Source organism: Citrus clementina, unplaced genomic scaffold, assembly GCF_000493195.1.
Source record: "Citrus clementina cultivar Clemenules unplaced genomic scaffold, Citrus_clementina_v1.0 scaffold_3, whole genome shotgun sequence".
Lineage (NCBI taxonomy): Eukaryota > Viridiplantae > Streptophyta > Magnoliopsida > Sapindales > Rutaceae > Citrus > Citrus x clementina.
In genome coordinates this window covers 23,744,340-23,767,152 of record NW_006262339.1, presented here as the reverse complement: position 1 = coordinate 23,767,152, position 22,813 = coordinate 23,744,340, and the positions used below count along the sequence as shown (strand labels likewise).

Sequence of the window (22,813 nt, the reverse complement as noted above, 5' to 3'; positions counted from 1 at the left end):
TGATGCAAAATCAGGCTAAATATTAACTTCAATTTTCAAGTGACATTTACAAAAGGAAGTAAGGCAAACTGAACAATACAAGAGCACAAAAATTGAGGCAAGATAGACTATAAGCACATCAGTTTCCTCATCTAATATTTCATTGCCTTGTGATGGTGGTATTGTTTTTATTCTCCTTTCAATCTTCTAATGTTCTTCTATCACCCCATGTCTCTTCTCTATATCTGCAAAGAAACAAAATCAAGGGGGGAGAAAAATTAGATACGCTATCACAAATCCGTTGCTTAGAATGACTCTGATCATTCACCAACAAGTCCTGGCACTTGTAATACATAATGGGCGTTTCAAATTTGTGAGTTGAAGTTTCATTAGGCCATTGATTTTGAACGAACTTACCATAGAGCTCTTAATTGCTTTGCTTATTAATTTATTTAATTTGACATAGAGCTTGATTCTCAGTAGCCTGCAACTATTACCTTATAAGACTCCAACAAGTAAAGGATGACTTACTGGTAAGAATCGAAAGAAACCATTAGTACTTGCAATGCCCAAGAAACACCACCAGAAGAAAATCAGAGCAAGTCCAACCAAGAAAATCTTAGTTATTAGATTGACCCTGTCTTGACCCAACCAGAGGGTTCTAGCGTCTATTTTAGGTTCATTTTCTTTCAGTCTTCCAGTGTTTCGATCGTCTTCTTCCTCACTGTGGCCACCATTGCTTCTGCTTCCAATACGTTCAATTTCATTAAAGCCGTCACCACTTTCTTCATTAAAGCTGTCACCACTTTCTCTATCCTCCTCTTCGGAGAGTAACAGACAGACCCCACACTTCTTCACCTTGCAATTCGGTAAAGGCCATCCGTTGTCATCTTGAGGAGAGAATTCAAATGAAGCCTTATGACAATGTTGATATATACTAAATCGATGATCATTTTGAACTACATTAGCATACAACTGATGACAGTATAACAGGAACACATAATCTGAACAAAGAATTCTGGGTTTGTAATCCACATCCAAACCACATAACTTGCAATCTATATCATTGCAATCACCATCATAGGTTTCAAAACTGCATTTGCACCCAAAACCAAGACTTCCCTGATCACGATAACTGTCAAATGCAACAACAACACATAGTGCGAAACCCAAGAACTTACTACTGCACCATTGAGGAGGCAGCTCTATTGTTACTGAAGATCCATCAGTTTTACCACTGAACCAATTCGGAATTTCATTTCCAGAGAAACAAATACTAACTGAAGCTCCCGGATAGTCCCCCTATGTACCAAAAAAGAAATAAAAATCATTGCTCTTAACATTTTAGATATAGAGAAAGATAGAGAGAGAGAGAGAGAGGTGGGAGAAAGAGAGACGGAAACAGAAAGAGACCTCCATGTAATCCTCCATTGACATGGTGCCTCGTGCGTTAGTTGCCATAAACTGAATTCTTAGTCGTGCATCGGCCAAAATGTTTTCATGTGCATTCTCATTCAATTTCCAACAATTAAAAAATGTGAAATACTGCTGAGAAGACCAACTGACTGTGAATTCTACATCTGCTGAAGCAGGTACTGTTTCTAGGTAAATGCACTCATGGGCTTGTAAATTTACTAGACGCAGTGGAGATGGAAACTCTTGTAAAGATTGAAGTCTCTTGCAGTAGCTTACGTTAAGATGTGTTAGACAAGAAAAGGGTTTGAGGTTTAGGCTTTCAAAAATGTTTCCACTCAGATCTAAAATCTCTAAGGACGATAAGCAAGTGAGGGCGCTTGGCAATTCTAGCAGGTTGCAATCATTTAGATGTAATTCGGTTAATGAGCACAAACCTGATAATAAGGCTAATGGCAAGTTCTCCAGCAATTTATCAACTCCAGACCAACCAGAAAGATTAAGACTTGAAAGAGATGTCAAATTGAAGAAACTGTTAGGAAAACTCAAAATGTTTTTGCAGTTTTCCAAAGACAATAGTGAAAGTTGAGGTAGATGATCAATTGAGGAGGGTAACTCTTTTATGGGTGTTCCTGCAAGATAAAGTGTCTCTAACCTTTCCATACTTTCCAAAATTTCTGGTAAACCCTCCAACTTTGAGCAGCCAAAAAGATAAAGAATTTCAAGAGATTTCAACTTACAGATGCTGCTTGACACACGTTTTAGCCTTTTGCATTTCTGAAGTCTTAATACGGTAAGTTCAGTGAGACATTCAACTGAAGATGGCAGTTCTTCTATTGCGGTCTCACTTAAAGACAAATATTTCATATCTCCTGATATATCTGGGAACTTGGTGATATTTGAACAGCCATGGAGCTCGAGTTCTGTGAGGGAAGTCAAGTTACAAATGCTGCTTGGAAGATTCTTAAGCCTTCTGCAGTTGTCCAGTCTCAGTACAACAAGCTTACAGAGACTCTCAATTGCTGGGGGAACTTCTTCTATTGCTGTCTCACCTAAATCTAACTCCGTAATGCTCCAGGGAGTCTTGGGAAACTTGATGAGACTATAGCAGCCATCAAGAACCATGATCTCAAGATTTCGGGCCGAGGAGAGGTCTGGGGTTTCATTAAGGTGCAGGGAGTAACTGAGGTCAATCCGTCTTAAGTTCAGAGCATGCTATAATGTCAAAAGAGCTTGAACAATTAGCATTGATGAACTTTCAGATATTCTACTACAGAGAAACATACATAAATGTTAAATGTACCTGCATTTCCTCCCAAAGGTGTTCAAGATTGCTATGGTGCATATCAAGTTCAACAAGGTTCTCGGGGTTAAAGTTGGATGGCAAAGATTTCAAAGGGTATCGATGCCAATGAAGATATCTCAGCTCATTTGAAAGAATTTCAAGGCCTTGGCAAAGGTGCACCTTATCTTCTTCTACGTAGCCTTCACGGTAGGAAGAACTAAAGAATTTGAGAAGTCTAAGCTGATGCATCCCCAAAAAGGCATCAGAACGTAAGTGTAACTCACTTGTTTTTGACAAGTCAAGGGATATGCTTTCCACTACTTCTGACCCCTGAGTATAAAAGACAGCATATGTCAGCATAGAATGTATAAGAACCAAAACAGTGAAGAATGACTTGATGTAAATCATATCCTATAAGCTGAGTTTTCACAAAGCTAAATTAGATATAATTTAGAGTTTTAGTGCATTAGGCACATACTGAATTTTTCTTGAACAAGTTACAGACATCCTGAGGGTCCCACAACCTACTGCGTTTGCCAGGATCTTTGATGGATTCTTGGCGAACAATACCCCAACCCATCTCTTGTAACAGATCATGCATCAGTAACCTATCATCTGTAACAGTTATGAGACATTTGTCAATGAGAACACTTATTCCAATTTCTGTAGAGAAGCCACAACCATCTAGTATGGTTGTTACATGATCTCTGTTATCTCCTTTGAAGAAACATGCAATATCAAGAAATATTGCCTTCTCTTCGTCATCAAGTGCATCATAGGTTATTCTTAACACATTCTGAATGTCCATGTTCGGATTCTTCCTGAGTTTATTCAATGCACTTTCCCAATCTCGCTTACTCCTGCCAAATAGAAAGCAACCCAAAACTTTAAGAGCTAGCGGAATGCCTTTAGCATAGTGTACTACCTGGTTTGACAACCCCATGTAATCTTCAGTGGGATGGTTCAGTTTGAAGGCATTTAAACTGAAAAGTTGAAGAGCTTCACGGCAATTTAATTCCTCAACCTCGTACATTTCATCAACACCAGTCTTAAGCACTTGCTTATCTCTAGATGTTATGATAATCCTACTTCCAAGACCAAACCAACCATGATCCCCAGCTAAGTTTTTTAATTGCTGAGAATTTTCTACATCATCGAGAACAATAAGGACCGTTTTACGACGAAGTCTGGTCTTCATAAAAGTGTGTCCTAAACCAGAAGCGCCTAAACTTAGATCCCCATCCTCTAATAACCTGGAAAAAAGTTCCTCCTGTAAACGATGTACTCCACGTTTAGCTGATTCTTCCCTAACATTTTCAAGAAAGCAACAACCTTCAAATTGATTGGCAATTCGATCAAATATAGCTCTTGCAATTGTTGTCTTGCCTATACCACCCATGCCCCAAATTCCAACAATATGGACATCTACCAATCCAATGCATAATAATGATTCAACCTTTTCTACACGTGATTCTATTCCAATCAAGCCATCCAAAGCGCCGGAGGACGTATGATTCAATTTCTTCAGGACATCTTTGACAATTTTCTCAACAAGTTCAGCCTCTGACCTACCAAATATAAAAAACATTTTTTATATAATCAAAAAGACAGAAATTGAATAATGCAAGCATACAAGCATCAAACTGAAGGCAACAAACAATAAGCATGATTTACAAACTATATCCCACAGACAGAAACAAGCAATAAGTTCACTGATTAATATGAAGTTTAAAGATGATTGTATTTTCTACCCACAAATCCCAAGAGGCAGATTTTCCTAAATTATGCAAATTCAACAAATTGAAACAATCAAATTTATCTAAAACCTTAAACAACTGCACAAATTCGTAGTTACCCGAGTTGTTTATCCAAATGCCAGCCAGATAAATTAGCCACCTGTGTCAAAGCAGCCCTCCACTTAAGCACCTTGGGTTTTGTCTTACTGGAGTACTTTTCATGCTTAGCAAGCGCTTCTCCAAAACTCCCAGTTTGTTTTCTTACATCAGAGGGATTCACATGGTAGAAAACAGGCAAAACAATCTGTCCCATATCTGTTGTGTCCTTGCATTCAAGAATCTTCAAAAGTTCATCCAAGCACCAAGATGAAGATGCATAGCCCTTGGACAAAATGACTATTGAAATATTGGAGTCTTCAATTGCTTTCAAAAGTGCTGGAGAGACTTCATCTCCTCTCCTGAGTTGATAATCTATGAAGGTTTCGATTTTTGCCCGGCATAAGGCCGCATACAAATGACTGGTAAAGTTGCTGCGAGTGTCTTCACCTCTGAAGCTGAGAAACACATCGTACTTCCATTGACGAGTTGTTGAAGCAGAAGCAGAAGCAGAAGAAGAAGAAGGAGCCATGCAAATTTTTGAGAGTGGAATGAATTAAAGTTGATTCTATAATGGTTATTAGGAATTAGCTCATCATCATCATCTAATACATGGCTTCCATCTTAGATTAGTTATTACACCACAATCTACCGAAGTAAATTTCTCCTCTTAAACTCAAATTCTTATGTGAGACGTTGAACGTAGCTAAAACAATTAAAAATTTATAAAGTAATATAAAATATAATAGAGGGAAAAGGACACATAGACCCCAACGTTTGAATAAGGGATACAAAATTTCTTAAGGTTTTAAAAAAGATACTCAGACCCTCATTTGTTAATAGTAAATTATAATTTTAAAGTAAAATTATCATTATACACTTATAGCATATTAAAAAATAATTGTTCATTGTCTAATTTATTCCTATATTATTAATAAAATTACGAATATAACTTTATTACCCAATTTTTCCATTTAATTTTTATCAAATTTTCTCTTCAAACTAAATAAATTTAATCCATTACTCAAAAATAAAAATAAATTAAATTGATTATTAATATAATAAAAATAACAATTCTCCATATGTTATTTCTTGTAATTTCTTATATATAAATTAAATTGATAATTTCTTAAAAATAACAATTCTCCATATATAAATTAAATTTATTTTAATTTAATATATGTTATTTTTATATTAAATATATGTTATTTTTATTATATTAATAATCAATTTAATTTATTTTTATTTTTGAGTAATGGATTAAATTTATTTAGTTTGAAGAGAAAATTTGATAAAAATTAAATGAAAAAATTGGGTAATGAAGTTATATTCGTAATTTTATTAATAATATAGGAATAAATTGGACAATGAACAATTATTTTTTAATATGCTATAAGGGTATAATGGTAATTGCACTTTAAAATTATAATTTACTGTTAACAAATGGGGGTCTGAGTGTCTTTTTTAAAACCTTAGGGGGTTTTGTGTCCCTTATTCAAACGTTGGAGGTCTATGTGTCCTTTTCCCTATAATATAAACTAAATTAATTTATTGCTAAATTTAAGTATTGAAAAAAAAAAGGTAAAAGCTTCTTTTAATTTTTATATATATATATTTAAACTATTTTCAGTTTTCAAATAAGAGTTTACACAATAATATCATTAACAAACATATTTAAAAATATTAGAGGCTGTTTATTTTTTTGACTTAATTACTTAATTAACTTAATTTCAATCAATAATGTTAAGTCTGCTGTTTTTTCAGGTTAATGAAAATTTTCAGCTATTAAATTACTAAGTTATTAAGTTAATTTTTTTAACTTTTTAATTAATCTAAAAAGTCTTGAGGATATCATTAAAAGATATTATTCAAAATGTCCTCATAGAATTAATTAATTTTATTCTTAACTAAATAAAGTTAAATAATTATTATTACCCATCTATATAACATGTAATAATATATATATATATATATATATATATATATATATATATATATATATATATATATATAAACATCATATACCATAATAAAATTAATTAACATATACTAATAAAATATTAAAGAATTATTTTTAATCGATATATATATTGATTTTTATATATATCGATTAAAGAAAGATGGGTATCTTTTAATGAAAAAAAAGATATATATATATATATATATAATACACATCATTAACATTCAAGAATTTAGGGATTTAATTTGATTCTCTTATTCACTCGACTAATTTGATGGGCCCAGGATTACCTATCCTCGTCCACTTTTGTCACTAAACAGATGACTGACATTAATTTATTCCAAAGTAACTCAATCAATAGATTTAAGTGTCACCAAAATATTCTTAATTGAAAAATATTGTGGTTGTTATTAGAAAAGTAAGAATAATGATAAAAGCTATAAATTCTTATACTTTTTTTTAACAAACTAATATATTATAATTTAATAGAGGGATTAAATAACTATTAGCTCAAAATATTTATTTTTATTATTTTATATTTTTATCCAATTAATGAATTTAGACCTCATCAAATTGTAACACTATCTTTGTTCAAAGAGTAATGATCTAATTGGCTACCTTACTTATCTTAATATGAGCGAGATATATTATCATGTGGGTTAATTTACGATTTCAATATTATTCTTGTGCCAAATGTACAAGTGGTGGCATTAATGGTTACTGCATCATTTTCCGTAATTAGAATAAGTGGTATTGGTAAAGTTATTCTTTTATTTTTGTTCATCTATTTGTTTTGAAAATAAAATTTTATTACAACCATACCAGGGTTCACTATCAAATTGCAAAAATCCATTAGCACAAACGATTGGCAAAGCCAACAATGTGTGGGGAGGAAAATCATGCATTTGAGATATCAATATGGGATACTTCTAATCAATATGCACACAACAAATTCGAGCTCCATTGGAGGTGCCCCTCAGCTCTGTCACCCACTCAATCATTCCTTTATTTATACATTTATTTATTTTTTCCCTTGCTAATGACTGTATAAATTTTCTTTTGCATTACCAAATTAATTCCAGAAGATATTTAAGAAGCAGTTGGAGCATTACTTCCCAATTTCATATGGAATGATTATAGAATGTATATAGACAATTGAAATGTTTAATGGTTCACATGCTATCTCCTGGAAAAATTAACTGATAGAACATTGTTCATTTATGCTCATCATCACCCAAAAAAAAAAAATCAAATTAATAATAAGAAATAATGTAACATAAAAAAATTGCTCATAATTCGAAAAGATTCAGTACTCAAATTAACTACATGAGCTGAGTTCGGAATTAATTATTGATAATCTAAAACATATGCATGTTAATAAAACTAAGAGGTCAGGATCTATAGACTTGAATTGGGCTAGTTAATTAATTCTAGATGACTCCGTATCTGAAAAGTCATGGTAGTTAAAATCATCGTTGCCGAGAAGATCGTCCAGTTGCCATGAACATGATGAGGCTGCTGTTGCCAAATGTGCAGCTGCTAAGCCTGAACCCGAGCCCGTGCTGCTGTCCATAGTCATTGCTTGTCTGCTTTCCTCAGCTGCGGCCGTGGGGAAGTATGCTGTATTTCAAAATTCTCTGCCTTCACAGCCAGTACTTTCACTGGTGCGGCTGTTGTTGTCAGCTGAGGACTCTAGAGCAACTTTGATGCCTCCAATGAGAAACCGCTGATGGGACGACTGAAAAGGGCTGGCCTTGTGAATTGACACGTCACATTGCCTGCATAGTATTGCCCTGTCCTCCAAGCAAAAGAAATACCCATTCCTCTCCTGCAAAATAATCAAGAAACCCATTTGCAAGCGCATTCGCGGCTGAATTTAATGATGGCAGTTAAAAGGGCCTTAATTACCTGGCAGATGTCACATGAAGGAAGCTGAGAAGCAGAGGGAGATGATGACGAGGAGGAGGATGCGGCAGCAGCATTGTGTTTGAGAAGTGAGACACGCTGATGTTTACGGGACAGCTTGTTAGCTGTATGAACTTTGACATCACAGTTGCTGCATAATACAGCCTCATCAGCACAACACAGTACCTCAGCCTCTGCCTTCTCGCATACCTCACACTGTAGCTTCATGTTAATTGGTAACTGGTAAAATGGCAAAACTTAAATGTATTTGTAGCACATTTATTCTGTGAGAGCTCTCTGTCTCTTTATAGTATCCTGAGAAGCCAAAACTATCTAAGTATCTGAGAGACAAAAATATCAGTATCCGACATAAACATAAACGATGTGTCTGAAAGAATTCTAAGTTGATGGATCATTGTCGATCGCCTGTCAAATATATAAGCAGATCTAGCTAGTGGTAGATAACACATCGTGTCCACTTCATGTTTTGGAATTGTGTCCCGGTTCCATTGATGAAATTTACAGGCTGTCCGTATTTAATGACACTTGTATCATTGCTTGTGGTTGAGACAAGTGCCATCCAATGAAAGCAATTTTTTTTTTAATTTTCTTTACCTTCACTAATGCCAACAAAATCTTCTCCCTCTGCTCGTTGTTCCGGACATGGTGGGTGTAAAGGCACTCCAATGCTCAAGTAAGATGCAAAATAACGAGTTAAGCAAGAATTTTGTAAGGAAATCTTTTGAGTGTATTCAATGTTCTTGGCATTCGTTCCTAGCATCACTAAGAGCTTCTCCATGAATGTTAGCATAGTGGGTTAAGGTCACTATTGATAGGCATGTTTCCCTCAACTTTTAAGGAAGATTGGGTGCCCTAATTTGTGCACCATGTGTTATGCTTAGATGAGGAAACATGGCGTCGTTCATAACTGTCAGTTGGATACTACGTGTCTTTTCAATGAAGTACATGGCTTCGCTTAAGGTAGCTTCGGAGTTCATTCTCCGATAGAGTTACTAATTCTATTAAGCCCTTATAAAAATACTTGTCGCACTATCAGATTACGGTAAATAGGCAGCTGTAACCATGATTTATAATGCATGAAGCACTAGATTGTCAATAATATATGTGAAAAAAATGATCAATTTTAGATTACTCCTAAAATGACAATTTCAAATTATTTTTTAATTATTTTAAATCTCTATTTACTCTCTATTTTTGTTAAAATGATAAAAAAAATCATTAACCCAAACTATTTTTTTCTTATATTTTAAATAAAAATAAGAGTAAGTTAATATTTACGATAATTTAAAAGATATTCTAAAAATTATTACGTCATGTGAGAATAATCCAAATTTTACCCATAAAAAAGATTGTCAACAAACTTTCTGAGCGTTGGCATGGCAAATCCGCAAGGGCAATTGCTGATGTTGTTATTCGTGAAACAGGACCACAAAGCCGGCGCAGCATTACTATGGTAGAAAGTCAAAACCCCATTGGCCCATAACATTGTTATAATTTTGCTACCTTCTGGTTGGTTCTTTTGTCAGAGCTAGAGACATGGAAGTTGCAGATAGAGATTGCCAAAATCTGCCCATCCCCTTTCCAAAGCCAAATCTACTTTTTGGGCTGCCCAAAACTGGTCATCCTTTTAGCATAATGTAACTTGAAAACTTATTTGTTAATTTGTAGCCTGAAATGGACTGCGTGTGACATGGGAATTGAGAAACTTAGGCCCCGTTTGGTACCGTTTTGCAAGCCATGTTTTCGTTTTCATTTTTATAATACACACATAAAACATGTTTGGTGGTTTTGTTTCACAAAATAAATTACAAAACACAAAATCCGGATTTATTATTATAACTATACAACTGAAAACAACTTAAACATGTTCTCTAAATTTTACAAACTAAACTTTAAAATGAATTAAAAAACAACAAAAAAATCGTAACCCTCTTCAGCCCTCACTTTTCTCTTCACTGCAGCCCTCACTTTCAATCCAGTTCACTGCAGCCCTCTTTCCCCTCCATTTTCTCAATCCAGTTGCAGCAAATCTCTCTCTTGGTCACTCTTGGTGTGCTAGCCACTGCCGCTGCTCTTTCTCCGCCGTAACCGCTGCTGCTCCGACTCCGTCCAGCTGCTGCTACTTCGTCTTTGCTCTCTCGGATCTTTGCTCTCTCGGATCTTCGTCTACTGCTACTTTGTTGTTGCTCACTCGAATCTGCACTTGCCCAACCATTGTTGCTCTCCCGGATCTGTCACTTGCCGGTATTTATTTTGTTTATGAGCTGAAATTTTTTAGAGATGATTTGAGTGATTTTTTATTCTGGAAATTTCTGAGGTTGTTCATATGTAGTGACAAATTATTTATTTATGTGCTGAAATTTTTCCTCATTTATTTTAGAGATTAAATCTAGTAAAACAAACAATTTCTTGTGGGAATTCCTTTATGCTGATTTGGTTTATTTAAAATATTTGAATTAAATAGATTCAGGGTTTTTGTTTCCTTAGGAATTTTGTTTACTTCACGTGTTCTTCTTAAGGTTTGATGATCAAGATTGATTTTTTGTTTCTATATAAAGTTGTTGGGCTTATGTTAATCCCACACCCAACCTAATTAAAATATGAGGTTACGTGAGATGGTAGATTAAATATTTAGAATAAAATTAAAGAATTATAAAGGGTTATGACTTATGACAATGCTATCAAATTCTGGTGATTTCACAAATTATATTACGAAAATTTGAAGAACTAAATTATATCTACAAAAATGGATTATGTTTTTGCGGTCGGGACTTGGGAGACCGAAGTTAGAACATGGGGGAGTTTTTTTGGGAAATAAAATAAATAATTCGTAATTGACATGCAATGATTACTCAAAATGCTATGGTAATATAATTTCGCAATTGTTAGAAAAAATAAAAAACTCTTGGCTCTTATTTAAAATGAACTTCAATTAACTAAAAATTGTTCCCAAAAACACTACACTAGCATACCAAATACCTGGGTGGGTATTTCCGTGGTAAATGATTCCCAAATCTTTAAGTTGCAAGCTGTCTGCATTGAGTAACAAATAACCAAGTTCAAAAAGCAAGTTAAGGCTTTTAGTTAACAATATTAATGCAAAAAGTCATAGTAATGCAACCTTTATGCTGATTACATTACTGAAATTGAGTGGGGGATTAATACACGTTACTTCAATATTTATGTGACATTAACATTTGGTTAGTAAATTATTAATTTTCCATATTTTCACAGAAGTGTGTTGGTGCAATTGATGGAACCCACATTGCTGCATGGTCACCAGCACAGAAACAGATATCATATCGAGATAGAAAGACTCAGGTGACTCAAAATATCATGTGTGCATGTTCTTTTGACATGATGTTTACATTTGTATATACGGGTTGGGAAGGTACCGCCAATGACTCAAGGGTGTTTATGGATGCCTTAAATAGACCAGAATTTGGGTTTCCACTTCCGGAAGAAGGTAAGAATATTGATAAATATATGTGTGTGTGTGTGTGTGTGTGTGTGTGTGTGTGTGTGTGTGTGTGTTAATATGTTTGGCTTTTATTTTTTAATTAAGTTATGTTTTATTGTTTCTATATTTTAGGATATTACTACGTTGTGGATTCTGGATACATAAATATGAAGGGATTTTTGACACCATATAGAGGTGAGAGATATCATTTACGTGATTATAGAGGACTAGGTCGAGCACCTAGAGGTCCTCAAGAATTGTTTAATTATAGACATTCATCATTGCGTAATGTAATTGAGCGATGCTTTGGTGTTTTAAAAGCGCGATTTTCAATTTTAAGGGACATGCATAATTATAGTTTACGTAAGCAACGTCTAATTCCAATTGCATGTTGCGCTTTGCATAATTTTATTCGACGAGAAAATGCAAGTGATAGGTTATTTGGGGACTTTGATGTGCAAGATTTGGTTACCAACGATGAAGGAGACACTAGTAGGCCACTTACTAATATTGATTTATCTCCAGCAAGTGTCGCAGAGATGAATGCCACACGAGATGGAATTGCAGCTTTTATGTGGCATGATTACATACGTAATGCATAATGTGTATCATGTATTTTTTTATAATTATTTTGTTTAAATCATGTGTTGTAATATATATCTTAATTATATGGTGTAAAAACAATGACAATGTCAAAATTTTTTTAATTAATGTTAATTCTTAAACTTTATTATCATGTAATTTTTTTTATATTAAATTTGGTTAAATTATTTTGTTGTATTTGTGTGTATTAGCTAAATAATTATTTTATGACTATAAATATAATGTAAATGATTAGTAAAAACTGTTTTTGAAAAAAGCATTACCAAACGCATATTCTCTGTTTTTATCATTTTCAACTGTGTCTACCAAACGCATATTACTATTTTCAGTTTTAAAATATAGGATACAGAAAATGATACCAGACGCATATTTAAATTCGAAATACAGCAACTGCAAAAACACCATTTTTATTTTCGTTTTTATTCTCCGAAAATACAGATTCAAAAACAATACCAAACAGGCCCTTAGCTGCTGTATTATTTATCACTGGAAACTGATGGTTGCCTCGGGTCAAATTTCGGGTCAAACCCCGAAAATAACTAAAACGACGTCGTTTCGTTCATTTCTTTTTCATGTTTTAACTCTCTGTAAAACGGCACCGTTTGGCTTAGAAAAAAGGCAAAAGCAGCGAGATCACAACGCTTTGTCTTCCTCTTCGTTTTACCCCTCTGCAAAAACCCCTCCTCTCTCTCATTCACAAACCTCTTTCTTCGTTTTACCCGAGCTTCTCTTCCCGTCTTGGCGCAACAGTCTTGAAATCCCCTTCCTCTTTCTTGGCATGTGCTGCATCTATTATGCAAGTGAAGCAGATGCACAGTTTGTGTCGTGTTCCCATCGGTCCTGTCATAGCTGTATAAGTCGACATCTTCTAAATTGCTTGAGATGCTTCTTTTGCAACGCCACAGTCCTCGAGGTTGTCAAGGTGGACGAGAAAATTTTGTAAAAATTTGTCCTGTCCATTTTTTGTCTCTGGCATTATCCCACTGCCCTGGATTCCAAACTGGTCAGCATCAAATGAATGGTTGCAGATTAAGCTTGAACTCGGGGATTCATCCTTAAACAAAGATGAAAATGGAAAAGTTCAAGGGAATCGCATGATTGTATCTGTGTAGTGTGTAATAGCAAAGGGGGTGGGAAAGATGATCAAGAATTTTTGTAGGGAAAGTTAAGGGCATTATTCTGTAAATATGAGATGTAAATGGCAAAAGAAATATATCTCTTTTCATTTTCTCTCTCACGGCCTGTAAATTGCGGTACAGTGTTCATTCAAGCTGCTTTGTTTCTTGAAGCTTTGCCCAATTTCTTGTTGGCTTAAGGGACCGAGAAGTACTTAGCAAATTCAATTTATGCAGTGCTGATACGGAGATGAAAAGCATAGCAAACGACGTCGTTTGATGGAGATAAAAAATAAAAATAAAAAATTCACGAAACGGCGTCGTTTGCATTAATTTTGAGGTTTGACCCGGGATAAATAGCATAACTCTTTATCACTCTCCAAACCCCAACTCTCTTAAAGGAATATTCTTTTATGTTCTAATGACGTTGCTTCTAATCATCAGATAGTGGGCAGATAATAAGTAAATGACTATGGTTATGGCTATGTTAGAGTTCACTTACGGTGGAACACAAATCTCAACCACACACGTAAAGTGATAAATAATAAAAAATTTATTATAACTCATTATTTATTATTTATCACTTTATATGTGTAGTTGAGATTCGTACTCCACCCTATATGAACTCTAATATAGTCTAACCCTAAATTTATGCAAATTAAGATGAAATAAGTCCTCTCGCATAGTAGGCCCATATGAGAATTCATTCTCCATAGGCCCAAGACCTTTCATCTCGACTTGCCCAGTTGCCAAGGGGAATTCCGTAGCCTGACCCAACATTTTAACAAAAAAGAATTAACAAGGTCCCACCCAAGGGTTTGGTGCCCCAACTCAGACACCGTCGTCAAGTATTTAACAAATCAATAAGGTTGTGTTTACTTGTTGGAGTGGGAGTGAGGAGTGTGGATTCCTCTCACTCCAGCGTTTACTTACTTAAAATGGCCACGGATTGGGAATCCCACTCCGTGAGCCCCACTCATTTTTTGAGTGGGGAGTGGGAGTGGGACTCCCATTAGAGGAGGTGGGAGTGGGAATCCACTCACCTCTCCCCTTTTTACCCTTTCATTTTTAATTTAATTTATTTTAATATTTTATAATTAATAAAATAAAATAAATAATATTTATTTGAATAATAATATTATATTTAACTAAATAATAATTTACATTGATTCTAAGTTAAAATTATTTTAAAATATTATTATTATATTAATAGAGAATTAATAAATATAATATTATTATATTTATTTTAAAAATAATAGTACTATATTTATTTAATATTAATAATAATAAATAGTTTATTCTAAGAAAATATTAATTTTGTACTAAATAATATTATATTATTATTTTATCTAATAATAAATTTAATATAATTATATTAAATAAAATAAAATAAGGTTTCATTTTATATTAAAATTAATAATTTATTGTTCATAATTAAGAATATTAATAATTATAATAAATTTAAAAATATAATAAAATAAATATTATTCATTAAATATATTTTTTATTAGTTTTGTAATTAAAAACTATAATTCTTTAAATAAGGATAAAATTGTAATTTGAAACTATTTACTCCAAATCCAAGACAAAGTAAACACATAAATTGGATTCTGATCTCTATTCCATACTTCCATTCCAGTGTAAGTAAACAACCTACTCCCACTCCCACTCCACACTCCTAATCCAAGGATTCCCACTCCTCAAGATTCCCACTCCAATCCAAAAAGTAAACGCAGCATAAATGTCAAATAAAACCAATCATCCGATCGTTGTTGAATTGACAGACCCAGACATTTAAATTAGTAAATTTTTATTTTTTTCATTCGAACCAACTCTTATCACTAAGATATAAATATTTTATTTTATTTAAAATATGATCAAATTTTTTTGGAAATGATTCGAGATATACTAAAATGAAAAGATATTAAATTTTTTAACTTTGCCATGAGAGAAGAATCAATGTAATAGAAACAAAATGAATACAACGATGAATATTTGTGTTCCATTCGATAAAATTGCCGAAGATCTCCCTCTCCTCGGCCTTGATGAATGGATCCTAAATTTAATCAAATTCATGTGATTTAATTTTCCAATAATCACTATACACACATCCCCCATCATTGTTTAGAAGAAAATATCGTATAAAATTACACGCACTAGGGAACGACATGACGGCCTCTTGCTTTTTGACTTGTAACAAAACAGTATAAGAAGCCATGAACGTGAAACCTCTAGAACATAGAAGAAACCTGATCCACCAATGAGCTCAGCTTTCCCACCGCATCAAACACAGACGCAACCAGAAACTTCCCCATTTATCTACACAACTCCAACATAAGAATTTTCAAGAACCGCTTCACAAACATATAAATAACATATCTCATCACCACCCCACTCAAAGAGTGTCATCACAAATATACTTGAGTTAGTGTGTCAATATCTATCTAGCTTCAAGCGTCTCTACCAACAAGCACATTACATATAATACATCAAGCACAAAGCCAAAAAGGAAGGAAGAAATGAGGCAGCAACAACAAACACGGCCCTTTAATGTTAATTTGCTGCCAATGCTGCTATTGGCAATATTGGCATGTCTTGTGGGCTCATCAAATGGCTCTCTGCTGACGCCCTTCGCTGATCGTCCGAGGAGTCTGTTATCCGATCTCTGGACAGAACGTTTGGCAGACCCCTTCCGGGTGCTAGAGCAAATCCCATTTGAGCTCGAGAGGGACGTGACCATGGCGCTATCTCCCGCTAGAGTGGACTGGAAAGAAACACCGGAGAGTCACTTCATAATGCTGGATGTACCGGGGGTGAAGAGGGACGAGCTGAAGATTGAAGTTGAGGAGAACCGCGTGCTGCGAGTGAGCGGAGAGAGGAAACGGGAGGAGGAGAAGAAGGGCGATCAGTGGCACAGAGTGGAGAGATCCCATGGCAAGTTTTGGAGGCAGTTCAAGCTGCCGGACAATGTGGATTTGGATTCTGTACAGGCTAAGCTTGAAAATGGTGTGCTCACTTTGTCCTTGAAGAAGCTGTCACCTGACCAGATCAAAGGTCCAAGAGTTGTCGGCATTGCGGGCGGAGAGGACGAACCGGCCAAGCTGCAGAGCGAGGCTAGGCAAGAGCTTTAGAGGTTTTTTGCCTGCCATTGGGTTTATGTCAGTGTGGTGTGGAGAATAAGGGTGGTTTTACTGCACTGTTGAGCTAGCTTTGTTTTTGACTTTTGTTGTGTCGTTGTCTTCGTTTGATGCAAAACCTGCTGTCTTGTAATAAGTTTAATACGGTAATATAATTTCTCTTGGTAACATTCTCTCTGCACTATTAAAGTATAAATAACGAGGCAGCACATGAAGCTGATACAGCTCTCTTCTATCTATCAAAATTGGTAGAAATCAACTGCAGCAATAATACCAAAATGGTGTATGGGTTAAGATTTCCATATTGAAAACAGATCCAAGTTAGAAACTTGTGAATTGTGGGGAAACCCTTCGTACTCTTAGCTAATTTAAAGCAGCTAAATTATCTAAGGCATCACAGATTTCCTCTGTTCTGGGATGTGTTTTGTCAAAGAACCGGAGTTGCTTGTCAGCCACAATCCAGCTGCGACCGGGTTTTTTATAGGCATAACCAATCGTTTAAACATCTTTCTCACCTTACCAACTTCATCCCATTTTCCCAATTCTCCATATAAATTTACCAACATTATACTATAAATCATGTTGTCAATTTCAATCAGTATTTTCACAGCAAACTGGGCCAAATCTGTGCCGTGGTGAATTTTAACACCCATCAAATAAAGAACCCCAGACAACATCATCGGGTTCAATCTTCATAAGAAGATCTATTAAGAATCCATAAATCTCAATTCCAGGCTCAATCCAGTAAGTTTTAGTTATCAACTCGAAATAAGCAAGACCCTGTTCAACCTTCTTCTGTGTGAACAAGCAATCAACAAGCTGATAAATGTTAACCATATGTGGTGCTATATCACAGTCTTCAGACTGCATAATCTCCTCAAACACACTAATCGCATTCTCACATTGTCCATGACGAGCAAAAGAATTCGTCAGTGAATTCCATAAAGCCAAACATTTCTTTGACTTCCTATCAGAAACCCTTCTTGCCTCTGTCAAGCAGTAGCATTTTTCCATACATTTCTATCAAAGCCGTCAAAATATACGAACGAAGATCAAACCCGTTTCTATAAACAAAGCCGTGTATCGCTTTACCTAGCTGCACCACAAGCCGGAAGCAATCAAATAAGCGTGGTACGATCAAGCCTAATATTACAACTTTCCATCCTCCTAAAAAATGAAATAGCATCCCGAAACAACCCGTTCCTCGCGCAAGGATTAATCACTCCTAGCAGCCGCATCTCGATCAGGCATTGCTTCAAAAAGCAAAGCAGCCTTCGTAATATCCCCAACCCTGGTATACCAAAAAATCATAGCTGTCCACGTCAGAACGTCTTTTCGGGACATTTCATCAACCACTTTCCTGGAAATCCTAATGTCGAGCCACTTACACAGATAGGTATTCCTCAAAACCAGATTTAACCGTCTGGGTATGCACAGTTTTTGTTCGATGAGACTCCAAAACTTCACCACACGCGCGTATAGGATGTGATTGGCCTCGACAAACCATGTCGCGGTACATGACAAGTGAACTGGCTGTGAGGCATATGCAGAAACCATGGCGGTGTATAAGGAGGTAACTGGAGTCGTTAGATTATCGAAAATGAGGCGAGCGGAGGTGAGGTTCCAGAGTTTGAGAGTGCAGAAGCGCACAAGCTTGAAGGCGTAGAAATTGGTTAGGCCTTCGCCGAGAGTTGCGAGAAAAGACTGGAATTACTTGAGATGATTCATGTGATTGCATCGTTCAAGCATCCATGGCACTGGCTGGTTTAGCGTTTGATTTAAAAAATCTAAATCCGTAACGGATACCATTCTTTTTTGTACTGTCACAAATTTACTAGAATTAACCTAAGCACATTCCATATTTTTTACTGGATGAATCATACTCAGGCGTACTGCTCTGACTCTAGCTATGGAACAGAAACTCGTCGAACCCACTCAATTAATTTTTTTCAAATGGCTGAGTGCCATTAGCCTATTGGTTCAGTGGCAGAGCCATTAAGGGAGAAGCAGGGACTGGTGACCTGCTCGATCTAAATTTATCTTTTGAACTCGAACCAAAGCTTAATTTGTTAATAAAAATTTTTTTATTTGCCACCAGCTAAAATAAAAAGTTGCCCACCAGTTTTCGTGTAATTCATATATATTATGTTTTTCTTGGACATTAAACGGGTGGTTTAATTTATCAAACCAACTGATCCACAACAAATTAAGCTTGAAATATTTTATAACGTCTATAATGTTTATAGCTATAATATCAATAATTTAATATATTAGTAATCTATATCAGAATTGAAGTATCTATTCTTTTGGATGGTTTTACTGCAGTGTTGAGCTTCGTTTTGTTGAATCGTTGGTGCAAAATCTACATTCTTGTAATATAAGTTTCATAGTATAATATAATTTCTTTTCATTAACATTATGTCTGTGTCAGCATTTCATCACAACCAAAGTATAAACAATGAGGTAGGATATGAAGCGCATAAAGCTCTTTTAGCTATCAAAATTGGGTAGGAATCAAGTGCAGGAACGCTACCATAATAATTAGGCTGCTGCATAAACCGATCAAACAATTTGGACATGTCAGGGTTTATGTTAAAAACAGATCTGAGTAAGAAAAGTTGTGTGTTGTGGGAAAAACCTCTGTGCTCCTTGCTAATGTAAAGCGACCATACTTTCCAAGGCATCATATATTTCCTCTGTTCTGGGATGCGTTTTATCAAGGGAATGAAACTGATGAACTTGCTTGTCAACCTCAATCCAACTGCAACCGGGTGTTTTATAAGCATTACGATCCTTTAGCATCTTCCTCACCTTTCGGACCTCATCCCATTTACCTAACTCTCCATATATATTTGCCAGCATTATACCATAACCACCATTGTTTGGATCGATTTCAATCAATTTTTTTACTGCAAATTCAGCAAAATCTGTGCGGCCATAAATTTTACATCCATTGAGCAAAGAACCCCAAACAACCTCATCAGGTTCAATCTTCATTCCCTTCACAACTTCCAAGGCTTCTTCAAACCTTCCTGCTCGACCAAGAAGATCTACTAAGCATCCATAATGCTCAATTTGAGGCTCAATCCTGTAAGTTTTAGTCATCAATTTGAAATAAGCACGACCCTGTTCAACCAATCCTCCGTGTGTGCAAGCATTTAACAAGCTGATAAATGTAACCCCATCTGGTCTTATATTATGGTCTTGACACCGCATCATCTCCTCAAACACGCAAATTGAATTCTCACTTTGACCATGAAGAGCAAAAGAATTGATCATTGAATTCCATGAAGTCAAACGTTTCTTTGAGTTCCTATCAAAAACCCTTCTTGCCTCTTTCAAGCTGCCACATTTTCCATACATATCTATTAAAGCATTCAAAATAAACGAATCAAGATCAAGCCCATTTCTATACACATAACCATGGATCACTTTACCAAGCTGCAGCATTCCCGTGTGACCAATAGCCGACAGTGCACAAACAAGCGTGACCTGATTAGGCCTAATATTATCACTCACCTCCATCCCCATCCTCCTAAAAAATGAAATAGCATCCGAAAACAACCCATTCTGTGTACAACCAGCAATAACAGAATTCCAAGCAGGAACATCTCGATCAGGCATCGACTCAAAAAGAGAAGCAGCATTTTTAATATCCCCAACCCTTGTATATCCAGAAATCATAGCCGTCCATGATACAACATTTCTGTCAGACATTTCATCAAACAGTTTCCTAGCAATCCCGATGTCGTTGCCGGACCTCGAATAAGAATTAACAAGAGCCGTTTCCACAACTGGGTATTGTTCAAAACCAGATATAACTATCTGGGTATGCACCATTTTAGTCCCCCGAGACTCCAAAACGTCAGGACAAGACTTCAAAACATGCGGGTAAATGAAGTGATTAGGCTGCGGTTGGCCTCGACGGACCATATCACGGTACAAAGAAAAAGCCGATGAAGCGTGAACCGGCTCAGAAGCATAAGCAGTGATCATGGCAGTGTACAGGTAGGTATTTGGAGTCGTTAAATGATCGAAAATGACGCGAGCGTAGGTGAGGTTCGAGAGTTTGAGAGTGCAGAAGCGCACGAGCTTGAAGGCGTAGAAATTGGTTTGGCTTTGGCCGAGAGTTGTGAGAAACGATTGGAGTTGCTTGAGATGATTTATGTGATTGCATCTTTCAAGAATTGCTAAGACTTGCTGGTTCAGAGTTTGATTTAATTGGTTCGCAACAGAGACCATTCTCTTTGTCTTGGCGCCGCCTTTTGTAACGGAAATAACTAATTTATGTGTTCCATCATTTTCATTTAACTTGCGGTCCCGGTACTATAAAATTCGCGGCCAACTTGTTTATTTTGTTCACTAATCTAATAACTTTTTTAAAAAAGCTAGTTTTTATTTTACACTAACTTTTAAATTTAAAAAACTCCTATTAATATTTTAGTTTTTTTTTAATTTCTTTAAACAAATATTTTTTTATTCTCTGTACATCCAAGTTGACTATATCAAAAATAATTTCTAAAATTCAACTTTATTTTATCTACATATCTAAATAAACTATTATCTAGCCTTAACCTAATTCTTTATTAAAGAGAGTACAAATTTACTCAATGCTCGGCTAATCTTGAATGCTTTTTACGTGCCCATAGCCACCCAAACTTGAGTAGGTAAATTTCTCATCCCCTCCATTTTTTTTTTTTTTTTTGGGGAGGGGGAGGGGGTCTGTGAAATTTATATAAGTTAATAGGAAGAAAAAGTGGGGACTATTTCAGCATGATATAATGCAGTAGAATATTTATGAAAGAAAAAAAAGAAAATGCACAGATAGATTAAAAGGAAGCAGAAGCTAAGAAGTAAAAGAATGAGTTTGGCTTTGCCATAGACGATTGCAAGTTATGACTGAATCAGTCAAGTTAGAGCCATGCAGTCATAAAAATTCACATGATTGATTTACTTTATTAAACCAATCTTATTATTCCACGTCAATTTGCACAAGGAATTAGCACCAATCCAGTTGATGATACGAGCATATAAAATGTTCAGGTAAAAAGAAGTGTTCGTGTGAGATAATTGTAGTTCTCTTTGGCTCTTTCAATATGCATTAAAATACTAAAGAAAAACAACAGAATGCACCTCTTAAGAAATTTGATAACTGTAGTTTGATAATTAAAGTCTTATTAGATATTGAGGTGTTGGAAGGAAAAAAAAATGTAATTGTGAAATAAGAGTTAACAATGTATGTTAATATAATTTGTAAAAAATAATTTTCACAAAAATTATAAAGATAAATAGTTTTTTTTTTTAACCATACAAGTGTGAGGAAAAAAATTATTTGGATTCTAAATTATTATCGTGGCAAGTGTTTATCAAATACTTTAGTTCAGTAAGTTACAACTGTCCAATTATAATAACAAATAGGAGCTAAGGCCTTTTGTTAGGGCTAGCAAGATTTTCTTGCTTGTGTTTTTTATAATGTAAATGATGATTAGGTTAAATATATGCATAAGTGTGTTGCTAAACTGTTAAAAGTCCTCTAAAGTTACTGTTAATAGTTAAAATATTTTTTATTTAAACTTAACAGTGTTAAATAGTAGACTATATTATAGATTCTTTTAATAAAATTTTTGTATTGGAGTATTAGAGAGTACATTTTAAGGGATATAATAGTCTCCCTTTTGGTCATTATGCTTTCACATTCACTTCAAAGGAAAATTTAATGGTATTCATTACTTAATTTCTCAATAAATTCACCATTACTAATGGTATTATGCTCGTCCTTTAAACATATGGGTAATCTTTTGCGGTAGATATGTATGATCAGTGAGATTTAATGCAAATATTTAAAGATCATTTCATTTTGAAGTATTGCAATTATTATGTGGATAAAGGCGTGCACTGTTTATCGCCTTCAGATTATTATTATTATTATTTTAATACCGATACATTTGCACTAGAAAAAACTACTTATATCAACCAACAATCTCCTAAAATTTAACCAATACAATTTCTATTTTGTCACTTAACCAGGTTTTGCACTAGCTTTAATCCTTATATTTTAAAAAAGATTTCAAAGCACCCCAACTGTTAGATATGTGCTCCTTTT

General features: G+C 34.9%; 4 protein-coding genes and 1 pseudogene across 4 annotated transcripts; 1 reads left to right on the top strand and 4 right to left on the bottom strand.

Moving 5' to 3' along the window:
* Positions 1-109: 109 nt before the first annotated feature.
* Positions 110-5,041, bottom strand: LOC18046749 (disease resistance-like protein DSC1). Its single transcript, XM_024187167.1, has 6 exons — positions 4,533-5,041; positions 3,156-4,245; positions 2,696-3,007; positions 1,393-2,607; positions 511-1,281; positions 110-224 (listed from the first exon to the last, which is right to left on the bottom strand). The coding sequence occupies exons 1-6, from the start codon at positions 5,039-5,041 to the stop codon at positions 219-221; spliced, it is 3,903 nt and encodes a 1,300-aa protein (XP_024042935.1). The 3' UTR covers positions 110-218.
* A 2,878-nt stretch (positions 5,042-7,919) lies between these two features.
* LOC18046748 (B-box zinc finger protein 23) lies at positions 7,920-8,749 on the bottom strand. The gene is made up of 2 exons (XM_024188892.1): positions 8,378-8,749; positions 7,920-8,297 (listed from the first exon to the last, which is right to left on the bottom strand). Exons 1-2 carry the CDS (start codon positions 8,600-8,602, stop codon positions 8,097-8,099), a joined length of 426 nt encoding a protein of 141 aa, XP_024044660.1. The 5' UTR covers positions 8,603-8,749; the 3' UTR covers positions 7,920-8,096.
* Positions 8,750-15,839: 7,090 nt separating this feature from the next.
* Positions 15,840-16,957, top strand: LOC18046747 (22.0 kDa heat shock protein). Its single transcript, XM_006441795.2, has one exon. It carries the CDS (start codon positions 16,093-16,095, stop codon positions 16,702-16,704), a length of 612 nt encoding a protein of 203 aa, XP_006441858.1. The 5' UTR covers positions 15,840-16,092; the 3' UTR covers positions 16,705-16,957.
* Positions 16,958-17,073: 116 nt separating this feature from the next.
* On the bottom strand, positions 17,074-18,519 carry LOC18046746 (annotated as a pseudogene).
* Positions 18,520-19,137: 618 nt separating this feature from the next.
* LOC18046745 (pentatricopeptide repeat-containing protein At1g33350) lies at positions 19,138-20,982 on the bottom strand. The gene has a single exon (XM_006441793.2). It carries the CDS (start codon positions 20,950-20,952, stop codon positions 19,363-19,365), a length of 1,590 nt encoding a protein of 529 aa, XP_006441856.1. The 5' UTR covers positions 20,953-20,982; the 3' UTR covers positions 19,138-19,362.
* Positions 20,983-22,813: the final 1,831 nt, after the last annotated feature.